The sequence below is a fragment of the Mastomys coucha genome, unplaced genomic scaffold (genome assembly GCF_008632895.1).
Source record: "Mastomys coucha isolate ucsf_1 unplaced genomic scaffold, UCSF_Mcou_1 pScaffold7, whole genome shotgun sequence".
Taxonomy (NCBI): domain Eukaryota; kingdom Metazoa; phylum Chordata; class Mammalia; order Rodentia; family Muridae; genus Mastomys; species Mastomys coucha.
The window spans coordinates 21923233-21938787 of NW_022196913.1; the positions used below are offsets into that span (position 1 = coordinate 21923233).

Below are 15555 nucleotides of genomic sequence, written 5' to 3' on the forward strand. Positions count from 1 at the left end.
ACCACCCTGAGTCTGGACTGTCCTGCAATCACTGGCCTCTCTTCACTATGGTTTAATTAGCATCCCCTTTTTTTCCAATATAGGATATAGTTACACAGTCTTAGAAAACACATTATTAGAAGAAATAGTTCCAATTTTCTATTTCAAAGCCAATAATTTTCCTGTCTTCCCAGCCACTCTCCCAACATGGATATATATCTGAAATGTTTAATTAGAAGAACTATCCAAACACAAGTCAATTTTATATAAAATATTTAATTTTTAAAACACAGGCTATTCATGTCACATAAATAGTTTCAATTTTAGGTTAGCTGCTTATGGCCAGCAGATGTACCAAATGTGACAAATAATAATTTAGATACTGTCACTTATAGGAAAGTCTAAAGCTCTAAGACTCACCATATTAAAATTTCAGAGACTTGAATACTCTAGTTTGCTAAATTTCAAAACATTTCTTTACTTCCTCTACTGTTTTATTAAGTTGTTAGTACTCAATGTTCAAATAAAAGCAAAATATTTTTTCCATTAATTTTTTTTCTTTCACCAACAGAATACCATCAAAAATAAAATGGCCAACTGAAAACTCATTTTTAATAGGCATAAACTGGAAAATTATCTTTAAAATATTCTGTCACCAAACAGTGTTTCCTGAATGTTTGTAAATGCAGGTTCACAAATCATATAAAGGGCAGGCATGAAGTTAAACTGGCTTTTCATAGCAATTCTTCCCTATTTAATATTCCAATGGAAAAGGTACTAGAACAACTGAGATTGTCAGTTGGCACACTCAGTTTCCCAGAGTCTGTTATCTATTAATGATGGAGATGCAGGCTATTTACCTTTGGTTCCTTTCCAGAAATATAGTTTTGTTTTTTTTGTGTGTGAACGTAAACATAGTGAGACTTGACAACATCATAGTTATTCTTTCTTGGTTGACTTCAATAGAATAGCACTGCTCTAATCTGGCAGAAATTATAGTAAATTTCACAAGATTGAAAGGAAGAGGGAAGGTTTTCTCTTTCTGAGTTTTCTTTTCGCTTTACTAAATTAAATCTAGGACATATTTCTACTTAAGTTGACATTTTCTTAAAATAATTATATAACTTAAAATATGGTGTTTGCCACCCTCCTTCTGTGGACTTTAATACACTTATTATGTATCATATGTATTTATTTTGTGAATCGTTATACATACTTGCTTCAAAAATCCAGCCCTCCAAATAGAAACTGGGTCAGTATGATAGCCAGAAAGAAAGGAACACTCTAAAATTCTCATTCACCTATTACTTTCAACCACTTAACTGATCAAAAAAAATTTTAGTACTTCCCAGAAGTAACAAAAGGTACTGAGTTCTCCCTTTCCTTTCCCTCACACCCCTACCAAGAGAAGGTAACAGTGAAAGTTAATACAGCCAATAGACAGGCAGAGAAGGACAGTGTGCGGGCAGAGGGAATGGGCCTAACAGAACTGACCAAGCAACTCCTGAAAGCTGAGAAGCTTCCTGCCCCTCCAGCACAGTGCAGACTCCCTTGGAAAGACAGTGGTGTGAAGGCTAATTTCATCCACAGACCTTAAGCTTACCTGTTAAGGCACTTACTCGACCCCTCCCCACCCTACCCAGAGTTTTCATATAAAAACCACTATTTCATTTGAATGAATTTTGCTGTGTTATGGTAACCTGAAAAAAACAAAACAAAAATAATGTTGACCATTTTTTTATATAAAACTGTTGCATCAAGAGAAAGGTTGTGTTTTATTTTCTGAAATGAGGACAAAGTACACCTTTCACAATAACACTGAAAGCAGGTGCAAAGACTGACAGTGACCTTTGACTAAAGGTAGCTTTGTAAAAAGAAAATACCAAATAAATCAGTGCCCTTTCTGATTGTTGTAAAACTGGAGGTGAGGGAAGGGGTAGGTTGTTTACATAAAAGTTGGTCCAAACTTACAAAAAAAAGCACAAGTGTGCATAGTTCAGAAGATCTGCAACAGGGCCATAAAAACATTATGTCCCTAATGTTAGCATCCACTTAAAACTGCAAGAATACAAAATAAAATTGTTAACTAAATCTGTGACGATGTACAATCAATAGAGCTAGTTTTAAGAACAGCATGAATTTAAGCAAAGTTTTTTTTTTTTGTTGTTTTGTTTTTTTCACTATTGTATGCAAGACCCTTTCCACATAAAAATAAAGCTGTTGTTGAATTAATATTATTCAAGTCTCTTGGATTGCTGCCTGAAATTGCAGCTAGAAAAGTCTTTCCAGATAAAAATGATGTGCCTGAGGAAAAACAGATACTCAGTATGGTAACCCTCTGCCTCGACCTCTGCCAGCTGATGTGCTAATGTGTCCTCTGTATCCTTGTGAGTATCCAGGTCCTTGGGCAGGAGAAGTCCAGGTCTGTCCATGCATGAGACTAGGGCCACCTGGATTTTCCTGTAAGTTACCACCATAGTTATAGTTGTGCATCTTTGCTGGCAAGGGATGAGTACTCTCTGGCCCTGTGGGAGGGTCATTGCTGTTTGTGAGGACTGTGATAGGACCATGGCTATATTCAAATCTATGGTCCTTGTCTCCACTAAACAACATGGGACCAGCATTGAGGTAAATGTCTCCATATCCAGCTACTGAACTGGGAAACGACTCGGTAAAGGCAGAAGTTTGAGGTGGACCACCAGTGTGAGATGAAGCAGTACTGTAGTTATCCAGAGACTGAATATCTGAGTTTCCAATGAAACTACGTGCTTCCAACGGTGCAGTAGTGGAGCTACTTCCTAGACCATCGCTGCTAACATACGGAGCAGCAGAGAAAGAAGATCCAAAGTTGTCCTTATAGTCTGAACTGGGCACATACGTGTCTCCTGTGGGATAATCAATACCACCTTCTCTTTTGGGATCATCCTGGGGCTGATGCTGAGCAAGCAGCTGTAAGAGGGCTGCCTTCACTCCAGCATGTGGGTCAGTTAATGAAGAACTAGTGGTAGGTACATGCTGGGTTTCTGTCCGATAATCCAGGTCCTCCTCAGTGACTGGTGGTGGTTCAGGAGGTTCAGGAGGTCGTTGATCAGGAGGCAGAATCCGAGGTCGGTCTGGTTCTGGTGTCAGCTCCAATATCCTCCTGCTGTCTTGGTGCTGGATGAGGTCATCTTGTCCTAAGTAAAATAAAACCAAGAAACAGTCAAAAGTTACCATGGAAAATGAAATATTCAGAACAGTTATACACTTCTTCTTTTACAAAATACCAAAGGATATCTCACAAGTGCTCATGTTACCCACTACTACTTAAACACAAGATTATTAAAGAAATACACTCTTCAACTCCACACAGTCGTACTTATTGCTTGAAGAGCAAGTTTCTACTACACACACAACATTTAGTATTGAGAATAGTTATTGTAAATTTACCTTAGAAAAGTATAATATTCATAATGAATAACATTATACATGGATAATTTTCTAAACAATCTACTCCAGGGAGTAAACAGAATAGGGAACCACCTCTCAACAGTGACCTGAGAATGTCTTTAACAAATATCACTGAACAGTTAAAGCCATATATTGCAACAGATCTGAGCCACTCACTCACCAGATCCAGGAGTGCTGGGTTCTAGAGGTGGTCTGAGTTGTAATGGAGCATCATGTCCTGATCCATTTTCCCTCTCCTCTAGCATAGCATCTTTCTGTTTGGACTGTTGGGCCTTTATTAACTGAGTCAAGAGGACTGCAAATGCACTCTGCACAGCAGCCTGGGCAGCATCAGTTTCCACTTTAGGCTGGATGGTCTGTGAAGGCTGTACTCCTCCCAATGATTTTGAAGACTCCTGTTGTGGTGTTGATGGATCTGTCTGTTTTTCACCTGTTGCCAAAATTCCAGCAGGAAGGTTTATTTTATTTAGCTGCTGTTGAGTCTCAGAGTTTACCTTAATGTTCAACACTTGGACAAAATCAGCCATATTAACACTTGATTTAGACTGTAGTAGGTTTAGAAGAATTGCCAATTCACTGTGGTTTAACGGCTGTCCAGGGCCTGTTATTACTAAAGACAAAATGTATTGATTAGAACTGCCATAATTCACAGTTTTCCCAATCCCCATAACCTCTTCATTACACAGTATTAAAATTCCACTTGAGGAAGAGTTACGATACAATGTGAAATGAGCATTTCAGTCTATTTATAATCATGACTTCAAAATCTAATTACAACACAAGTCAAGGCAGACACTAAAACTACAGTCTATTTTGGGTAATTCATCTTTAGGAATATATTTTTCAAAAGAAAAAAAGACTACCACCAGAGCCATGCAGATTTAACCAGGAGCTATCACTGTGTGAGAGAAATGAACAATGGCAACTGCTAACAGTGCCAGCATTTGTAGCCTTTAAGACAGTATCTATTATCCTAAAAGAGAGGATAATTTGCCAAGATCCTGGATTCTGAAATGTAATTCTGAATGAAGTCTCTGAATTCTTTATTATGCTATCCCACTTCAAAAATGAAGTTAACTGTGCAAGTAACTTTTTAGAAATTAAAATATTTTATACACTATGAAAAAAATCTGTTTTTATTCAGATTACTTTCTTTAAAAAATGTTAAGCCATTTTTCAGTTAGAAAGACCTACACAAACATGCATATTACATATCAACTCATTCCCAGTAAGACACATCTAGTTAATTTTATTTCTCCAATATTCAGTCAGTTCTTCAGGAAAACTGAAACTTCAATCTTTTAATAGCTGTCAACTAGCCAACCATAGTGGCACACATCTTTAATCTCAGCAGTTGGGGGGCAAAGATAGGTGGTTGGTTGTGAGTCTGATGCCAAAGTGCTTATAAAGAGAGATCTAGGACAGTCAGGGCTACAAAATGAAATCCTATCTCTAGATAGATAGGTAACTATATGAATGCAAAAAGAAAAAGAAAAAAAAAGAAATAACTAGGTCTAAATAACAGATTTCAATCTTTTGAAAATACAGTCTTAAGAATGATGTACAGACATCCATCAATAGGATAAAAAAATTCCTTCTGCAGTTTTGGCTATCTTTGTGTTTTCTATGCCTTAATTAAACATTGAACTTAATAGACTAATAATGTTAATGAAAGACATCCATACGCTTGACTCCTAAACTAGAAAAACAGGAAAAAGAAAGACCAATCACCACAAATCCATGATAATGTGAGTTGTGTTGGTACCAACAATAAAGTCATGCCCAGTTCACCGAGTAAGCCTTAACATTCATCTTTTCTGCCATATGTTTTAACAGTAGAACAAACACATTCAACACAGGTCACAAAGCAATGTGATCAAAACAAACCAAAAAAGCATTACTGACCGGGTGCTACATTTGAGTTGCTCTGAGATTTCAACTGTGCAGGGGGCAGCACACCCTGGGGTGTGTTAGTTCTGCTGTCGTCTAAGCCCAAAGACAGGTCCTTTCTAGGGGCTTTGATTGTGGAAAGATCATCAGTCATGCCCATCTGTTTCTGTCGTCTTCTCTTTTTACTCCATAATTCATGACAATCTTGCCACAAAGGAAGGCTGAAAAAAACAGATCAACACTAAATCACAAATGCCAAAACAAGAAGTACTAATGTTATAATGTACCACAAAAGCCATTCCCCTCCCTCAAACCATTCTGGAAAAGTTCATACAAATACTTAATAAAATTCCATTATATTTCAGGGTTTTAACTTTAGTGGAGGACTAATTATTTTTCTTTTTATTTATTTGTCCTAATTTTTTATTGTTTAAAATTTTATTCATGAATTGTGTTTGAACAAGTACACCCCACATCTCCCCACTAAAATTCCTTTACTATCTCCCCTAAATCTCTATTCCCTCCCAATTTCATGTGTTCTCTCTAAAAACTCACTAAGTCAACTTAATGCTACCAGTATGTGTTTGGGTAAAAGGCTACCTGATGGAATATGAATAAACTCTAAAGGGGCCAAATCCCTTGAGGAAAAAAGGTGACTCTTCCTTTCCCAGCAGCCATAACTGCAAATATCTCAGCTGGGAGTGAGCTTTCATGACTAACTCCTTCCCTCCATGATGGGATTTTTGTCTGGCTTCATCCTAAGTGGGCCTTGTGCATACTGTCACAGCTGCTGTGCACGCCTATGTACAAGTACTCTAGAGATGAACTATTTTTGTCTTCTGAATAATCAATAAGTTAATTGTTCATCAAAATTATGAATATATTAATAAAAGATATTATCCTTGGTATATAACTTTTTAAAACCAACTACAACACACTGAACACTGAACACGAATCTTGAAAAAGGATGCAGAAACATGCTATTTGTAAAAGCCAGACATAAATAAAAAGGAGAGTAACATAATAAGCTAGAACACAGGATTCGTACAAAACTTTTTAGTAAAATCTTTTCACTTTTTAGTCACATATTTGCTACTATTACCAATTGTTTTAGAAATAAACTGATTCTATAGATGAGTCTCAAGAATAGATAATCCAGGCAGAGAGGCTCATTGTACTCATCAACAGAATTCTATGTGATTAGTAACTACCAAAATTACCTCTAATCCTATAGTAATTTTTCACCTCATAATTCTTTAACACTGAACACTAAATGTAACTTTTCCTTAAAGACAAAAATACTTGATTTACAAATGTTTTCTTTTGATCCCAGTAATAAGGCCATGTAAACTTACTATTAACTTTTCTCTAGCTTAAAGGTAAGAAAATTAAGGCTTGGAAAGGTTAATAAACTTGCCCAGAATATCTAGATCCTTTTAAGTAATGCCATCTAGTGGTATATACCTGCTGTCCTCAACTTGGATGTTTATCTCAAGAGGTACATAGGACTTTCCAAGAGTGTACCTGAGGTTGTGTAAGGGGACTGTATTTCCACATGGACCCGTTTCAAAGACTGAACTAGAAAAATACCCTGAATGCTCAAGTATATAATTCTTCCACAATTACTTTCTCATATTATAAAGGCATATGCAACAGAATGGTTGAATCTTAGCAATATAATATTAATTTAAAACTGTCATTCCACAGGATTACAAAACAGCATGACACCTTTGTATAAAATGAAAAACAACTACATTTTTTAAATGTAATTTTTCATGGATACATACAGATGGCAACAGAAAATATATACAAGAATAAGGAAACGGGAATGATGGTTACCTTGGGAAGAAGAGGGCAAGGGAACACGTGGGTAGGAAGAAGGGTTATGATATGATTAAAGTGGGTTATTCTCAAAGTTCTAGCTTTTGCTTGGTAGGCTCATGGCTGCTTATTAACATTTAAAATAACTAATTAAAGTAACTAAAATAATAACAGAGAGCCATGCATGGACCAATGATGAGTGACACAAGGATTATGATTAAACCAAGTCTATGCACCTGAGGTCCGAAAACAAAACAAAGGCATACCTCTCAGCCATCTTACTATGGTGCATTGCCTCAGCGTGTAAAAACCTCCTGGAGTAACAAACAAAGGGATAATTTGAAATATTGATACTGGGAAGCTGTAAGGCATCAAAATCCCTCCAAAAAACTTTCCTTTCTGGGAATGTGTTTGTGTTTTCTGATGTGGGCTGTAGCCTCTGTTGGGATGCTGATTTCAAATATACTATAGTAGTACAGGTTAGGGTAAATAAAATCATTACACCTCCTCCATTCTAACAGCCAAGAAATACAGTGCACTTGTGGAAAAGCAAAGAAATCCAGGATTGTTTGTTCCCTCACACAACTTAAAGAGATTCATTATGAATTACCTGAACACTCATCTCTATGAAATATAAACATAACCTTACAAAGATCTAAAATGGCAGATTAATTATGCTGATTCTCTAAACAAATCAAGCATGTTCTCCAGATAGCAAAAGTCTGTGCTTCCTTGAAGGTTCAAATGCTGGCTCAGCCACTTATTTGCTCTCTTGTCAGACAAGTAAGTAACTAGACCTCTGTATTCTTTTACTTTAAAAGTTAAATTAACGAGTATTACCTATTTCCAGGGAACAGAAGTAGTATGTTAATTTGTATCAGGGCATCCTTGGTCAGAGCCACTCATACAGTACATACTATATTTGTGTCTGACATCACTGATCTTCACTCAGTTGTCTAAAAGTGTGTTTAACAAATCATGAAATACTTATTCTAATTATAGATGGTTACAACATTGCTTTTTATATTGCTGATAAGGTATAGGCTAGAGGCTTTCTCATTATTTTAGTTATATAGTTTATAGAATAATACCCCTACTTAGCAGTTTCTCTTATATATTAAATAGGGCATCAAATGTTTATATAACTTTACTTTAAATACTGAACTGATGTCATTACAACCTTGGCTTGCCTTCTTCAGTAATGTATCTAAGAGCATACATTCCATTAACAGTTTCACACAACACCCGAGTGTACCGCTATCTTTGCTTTTTAAAAGAAAAGTGCAGTAAAGTGTGTCTGATAAAAATAACGTCCAAGTTATAGGGCGTTGTTTGACAAGAACTACAGTTTATAAGAAAACAAAAAACAAACAAACAAACAAACAAAAAAAAAAAACTCCACAAGTCTTTTAAGTCATAGCACAAAAAAATGGTAGAGCTAATAAAAAAAATTAATGTTTAATGTCTAAATGAACTTTTGGGTCACATGACTTCCTTACTGTCAGGAGACCTGCAGGAGAAAGCTTTTCAAATGTTCTCACTTTTTTTGTTGTTTGTTTATTGAAATGTGTTTTGTCTGGAAATATGTTTGTGTTTGATACCTACAAAAGTCAGAAGAGGGCCTTGAATTCCCTGGAACTGGAGTTTTAGATGATGGTGAACCAACATTTGAGAGCTAAAACACAAACCCAGATTCTCTGCAACCAATGATCTTAACCATTGAGCAATCGTTCCCACCCCATCTCATTTTTATTTAAAAAAGAAACAAAACTTTAGATACTTAACGCAGAAGTTCAAAGGCTGTGCACAACTACTTTCAATGAATGTTTATTTGCAAGGATAATCATGAAAATAACAAGTAAATTATAATTAATGTAGAGCTATGACTCAATGTCTAGTAAATAGGACTGGTTCAAAGATATGAAAATTACTATGTGAATTATTTATAGGAAAAGATCTCGGTTCAATCACTTTTACTAGACTTCATATCCAACAAAATTCACTAATGGTTTACAACACTGAAATGTGTACTACTAATACAGCACCAAATATCCCATATTAATATTAATAGAAATGTTTTAAAATTAACATCCATTTATACACATACCATTGTTTGAGAAGTATAATATCACAACTAATGTAATATCAGTTACATCAGAATAAAAACGTAAGAAATAATGGAAGTTCAAGAGGAAAAAAGAATGCCCAAATGTTTAACATTTTCTAAGTGAATTTAATGGCATTGAGATCTCAATGGATACATTTACAAGGCTTTAGAAGTTTATATGAAAATAAACTTGAGACAGCTTTTACAATCTTTTCATGATTAAGTGATGAGAATTAGCAATTATGTCTCAAATAACAGGACAAAATTATATTATATTCCTCTTGATGTATTCTATCAGAACATGTTACCTTGTAGGTATTATTCTTGCACTGAAAAATATTAATATAATTTTAATCACAGAAAACCATCAAATCCAGATTATGGGATACTTTACCAAACAGCTACCTTAGGCTCTTAGTCTTTATTGGGACCGGAGATGTAGCTTAGCAGAAGCACTTGCCAGTTATATGTAAGACCCTGGGTTTGATGTTCACCACCAAAAAGAGAAGGCAGTGTCATGTCATCAAAACCTTCTCTAGGAGTGAGGAAAGATTGAAGATATATGCTAAGTAATCAAATATGTAATTTCTGAACAAATTGTTCAATCCTGACTCCATAGAAAATTTGTTTAAAAAAAATGTTATTGGGCTACTGGAGAGACTTAAATATGTACTATGCACTACTAGTTTTTATGTTTTATGCTGTAGTGAAGTTCCAGTTTTTATAGATGCATGCAACAGCTTAATATTCAACTACTTCAGAAAATGTTTATAAAGTAATGAAACAAATGTGTCTATACACCAATAATTATTAAATCTAGGTGAAGAATATTCTACTTTTCTGTAGAGGTGAAAACTCAAAATCAAAAGTTAAAACCAGTAAAACAAAACAACAACAAAACCTTTGATATGCTACTAGAATCAAGGCACTTGGAGACTACTGATGTATCTAACTAAGCTTAAGAATAGTCAACACTAAACATTTAGCTCAACAGTATCTGCTGTAGGTGAGGTGGCGCACCTGGAATCTAAGCACTCAAGAGGCAGACTGCAGGATCTTGAGTTCAAGGCCAGCCTATACTATACCACCCAAACGGAGTCAAAAAAAGGAAAAAAAAAAAAAAAAAAACCCTAGTGAATGACTTCTGCATGTCAGATGATAGTTATTTTTTTAACTTTCAAACTACCTCATGGGCCAGTTATATATAGTTCAATAAAATCTTAATGACAAACCCTGTGGAAATACACTCAATACAACTAGAAAGTGGAAGAGCCAGTATTTGAACTCTAAAGTCCATGTTTGTTTATTTAAAATATGTAAATTTTATTACACCAACATACTTTATTGGAGAAAGGCTTGCTTTTACTGTTGCTGATCCTATTAAGAAATACCAAGGAAATACCTACAAAACGTTAGCCCCTATCATGGAGAAGCAAATGGACAATCTTCTTCCCAACTGATTCTAGACAAATTATAGAAGCTATATGAATATTTAAGAAACTAGCTATTCTAATTCTCCAAACTGCATTTTCCCTCCATGATAAGAATCATTCCAAGCATGCTTCTGATACTAACATTCTTTGAAATAATGATAAGAATTTTCTATTGTGGGAGATGTCACAGATTATTTCAGAACTTGTTTCTTATCAAACTGACTTCAATTTGAGAACTGGCACCATCCTTTACCATATTTGTATTCTTGGGCAAGTTTTTTAACCTCTTTGAGCCTGCTTCCTCCTCTGTTAAGCCGTAATAATAATACCTACCGTAGAGGGTTGTACAGATTAAGCTTGGCATATAACTCAAAACTCTGGCTAAAGCAGCACCACTAGAAGCTTAGGCCTGACGGCCATACTCCACCATAACAGAACTGTTATGGAGGGGAAACATATCACTCCCCAACATCAGATAAAGAAATGGTAAAGGCTGTTTTTATTGTTCTATGGTAAATTCAACAATAAACAAGCACCTGCATGCTTGATGCTCATGTAATTTTCTGATGTTTTATCTAACTATTTCAACTCTGGCATGGAATCATGGATCATGACAACTAATTAACAAAGTTTTCAAGGCTGTCCAGATTATACAAATCTAAAATTAAAAAAAAGTCACTTACTCTGGTGGAGGCATTTTGGAGGGTTCCACATCTCGTAGGAACTCACACTGAAGAGCCTGCTCAGCAGTGCAACGCTTACTGGGATCCAAGGCAAGCATGTAATCAAATAAGTCGAGTGCAGCTGCAGGGATACTAGCATCAGAGGACACAAAAGTCAAGCACAGTCTTCATACATGCTCTGTGCTTCTATAAGCACTTATTTGACAAATTTGAAAATTAATTTTATATTCTTAATACCAATTGCTTTACACCATTTACCTATATCTTTAAAGTCCTCATTAGTTTATTAACTAATAAATTCTTGTTAAAATTTATAGAATACTATAAAGAAATAGATAACTGCAGATAATATTTTAAAACTAATTTAGTAATCAGTTATGTATTAATATTGGTTAAATAATGTATGCAGAATGTGGTACAAGTATCAATTTTCTTTTCAAAAAGCACTTATTTATATACAGTGCTGGACGATTTAGCAAACAATATCCTTTATTACTCTATGAGAAATTCATGGTTATAAATTAAAAACTAACAGCCTCCTAAAATAAAATAAAAACCTAAGCTCAAGTCATATGAAAGCTGTTTCAATGAAATTTATAACACTATTATTTAAAGTTTTCTTTGTGTAAACAAATAAAACCTAATGGCTTAGTCATAGACTTTGAGATAAGTGACTTCACATGCAGCGAAGAGAAACACACAACACATGGCCCTAGAAGAAGAGCTGCAGTATGTCTATCTCAGGTCAAGGTGGCACTGAAGATTTCTTAAGAAATGACCTTTTCAGCTGTGTGTGCTGGGACACACCTATGATCTCAGCACTTGAGATAGGCAAGGTCACAAGTTCAAGACCATCCTTAGCTACATAGACAATTCAAGACCAGCCTGTAAAATTGTGCCTTCAATTATAACAAAAGACAAATAAATAAATAAATAAATAAAACTTAAATCTCAAAATGACCACAGAATAAACATTTCAAGCAATATGGATATTCAAGCATCCCTTTCTTACAAAACAAACTCTTCTCTTAATTTCCGCCGATATTGCTTCTTTGGTTTCATGGTGTTGAAATATGGCAGTTTGATTACATCAGGCCACACTGCAGGACATGGACTCCCACATATACGGCTAAATAATACAAAAAAGAAAAAAGAAATTTTATTATTACAAACTACATAAAAAAAACTAATAAATTTACTTTTGTAAACATCAATCATTTGTTAAGGACATAAAAGCTTTGATACAATGTTATGAGAAATTTAAATATTGTAGTCTCCACAATTTAATTTGAAAATTCCCAAATTTCACAGATATACACTGAATCTCCTAAAGAACCTTCCTATTACATAAAACCTTAAAATATAGAAATTAAGGAAATGAGTTTAGTTCATGTCTCAGTCTGGTTTTGGGGTACCCACAGTTTCCTCTCATAAACACAGGGTATCTTGATGGTATCAGCAGAAACAGACTTCCTACCCATGTAACCACTGCCTCTAGATGCAAACAAGAAGCACTCTGAACCAGTGCTTGAAATATACTGAAATATATTCTTGAAATATACAGTTCTGCAATTTCAGCAGTGCCACTGGTCACTGAGTATTTACACATTTTGATTGTTCTATTCTTTGACTATGCCTTGAAATTCCTCAATAGTTTGGTAGAAATATACAGGTAATCACACTGGGAAAATAGGCTTTAGTATATAATAAAAATTGCAATAGTACATATCACTAATAAAACTATCAATAAGGCTTAACATATTAAGACAAAATGTGTGTCTATCACTGTAACTAGTAATACCTTATTTTCGGTACACTGGTGTCTTTTCTGCTTAAAATTCAATTTTCAAAACCTCCTCAAACCTCTTAGAAAATATTGAACTCTCAGAGAATGGGCTCTAATAGGATCCCAAAAGTATACCCCCTCATGCACATGAGCCTCATCCTTTCTCAGAATGTGTTTCTCCCAGACTGCTCTTTCGTTTCTGTGATTCTATTAGATTCTAAGCAGCTGTATCCTTACCACGATCTACCCAACAAGGCCCTCTCTTCCCCAAAGGCTATGTAGATATTCTTTCACGTGCTATTTATTTACTTTTTTAGCACTTGTTTGATCCTTTATATTTTCATTGTTTGCCTAGCTGTTTCTCTTGGACCAGGCAAAATGATATACACTAATAATATAAAATATACTAGAATAGAGAGATGAAGGACACATTCAACTGCTGATATAAAAGAAAATTTAAGTGAGAGAAGAGATGAAGATTTTTGGTCATAGTTCCAAGAATAAACCATAGCCAGGTGAAAAAGAGAGTAAGAGAAATATGTTACAGGGAGGGGAAAAAAAAACAAGCATAGGCATTAAAAATAGCAAAGAATAGACATGTAACAGGAAGACTAAATATATCAGTACAGCTACAATATACGATGTTCAAGGGAGGTGAGCTGGATGCACAGATGAACAGTTATTCAGTGAGCTTTAACCAGCCTTCTACAAATGCATAATGCAGATAGACTGAAACAAACTTTAGATTTGAATCCTGTCTTTGTTATCAGTCTAAACAAGCAACTTAGGAATCTGTTCTTTTGTATAAAGTGATCTATATTACTTCAAAGCCATGAAATGAATTAGCACCTGCCTATAAGACATACAATGAGTATAAATAAGCTAAAGCATTTCAAGTGTTTTATTACATGTGCTATTGGAAAATAAGTATTAAAGATACTGGCCAACAGCAGCATACAAGACATCAGAGAAAATTAACATTTCCATCCTAGAAATAATCTATTTCCTTTAGTTTTTATGTATTCTTTCCAGTAAGATCTGGTGTTACCTGTTAACAGCTTTTTTTTAAGAATGTTTTTAGACCACTGTATTTTCTAAGCAGTTAATCTGGAAATATATAAGAAAGGCTCAAAATTGAAGCTTTACAGATTTACAATACACAGATACATAGCATTGCATTATTTAACAACTCAAGAGTGTTAAAATGCTGGTGGTGGCATATTATACAGTAATTTTGATCTCTAGTTTTGAATTTACTCTCTGCAAAAACTGATGAATTTTAGTTTGAGAAACAGAAAATACACATTGCAATATATTCACAAACACAAGAATTTCCATATATCTACTACTAAGATGTATTCAGTGAGCCAGACATGCTGTACATACTCTGTCCCAGCACTTAAGAGGCAGAGGCAGGTAGATCCATGAGTCCATGGACAGCCTAGCCTGGTCTACTTAGGCTGCAGGCCAGCCAGTGCTGGAAAGTAAACACCATACCCCTCTCTTTTAACACCCCATTTTGTGTGTGTGTGTGTTTGTGTGTGCGCATGTATACTCATTTACGTGCGCATGTATACTCATTTACTCTTTAATTTCTCATTTTTGAGGCTTTTAAATTTTAGTTTGACTCTCCTATTCTCATCATCTGTATTTTTTTCCCTAGAATTGTAATACCACAAATTACATTAAAAGGCTTTCTAATATACATTCATCCTTATTTCAAAGGGAGAGTATAACTCAAGCTTAATAAAGGATCTACTTCATTTTAATAGTTTATAACAATTTATTTGTTTTACATCAGTATTTTTATGACACTGAAACATAACAGATATTCTCCAAAGTGAGGTAGAGGGCTGGAGAGATGGTCGGTCCTGAGGTTAAGATTAAAGCCATGTACTTCTTTTCCCAGAATCAGAAGTCTTCTTCATTTAGATGCAATGCAGTCTAAATTTTTGTACCCATACAACAACCTAGACCTGAAGCTTTAAAGGTGCATACTCTTAATCTTTAGCTGGGAGTGGTAGCACATATCTCTAACACTCAGGAGACTGAAGCAGGCAGATCTGTAGAGTTGAAAGCAGGCCTGGTCTACAGAACAGAATAAAACACCCAGGGCTACAGAGAAAGCCTGTTTCAAAAAACAAAACAAGAACATGTGTGAACCTTTGTCTACGTCCACATAGAAACAGTCTTTATCCTCATCTGCCCCGTTTTGTTACCTCCAATATTCTCCATTTTTTTCATCCTTTCTCAATCCATTCTATCTCTAATGCAAACCACACCATCTGCCTTGTGAAAATATTTGTATATTATATGGTATTTAATGTATTGCTACTGCAGATGGAAACCTGAGAGTACTACATGTTAGGCAAGTCTTCTACCACCGAGCTCCACCTCCAGCCCAAC

The 15555-nt window shown here is 35.1% G+C and overlaps 1 protein-coding gene across 4 annotated transcripts in view; it reads right to left on the bottom strand.

Annotated features, from left to right (window-relative positions):
- Positions 1-238: 238 nt before the first annotated feature.
- The window catches only part of Cdk13 (cyclin dependent kinase 13), a 93367-nt gene continuing 78050 nt past the window's right edge, over positions 239-15555 (bottom strand). Inside the window, exons 10-15 of one of the 4 annotated variants that reach the window (XM_031358176.1) lie at positions 12376-12492; positions 11364-11495; positions 7407-7454; positions 5335-5540; positions 3590-3859; positions 239-3155 (exon numbers count right to left, since the gene is read on the bottom strand). In XM_031358176.1, coding sequence (XP_031214036.1) covers positions 2302-3155; positions 3590-3859; positions 5335-5540; positions 7407-7454; positions 11364-11495; positions 12376-12492 — 1627 coding nt within the window. In that variant the 3' untranslated portion in view covers positions 239-2301. Of the gene's footprint in view, positions 3156-3589; positions 4040-5334; positions 5541-7406; positions 7455-11363; positions 11496-12375; positions 12493-15555 lie in introns of all 4 variants that reach the window. The other 3 variants (XM_031358174.1, XM_031358177.1, XM_031358175.1) reach the window with 3 other exon arrangements.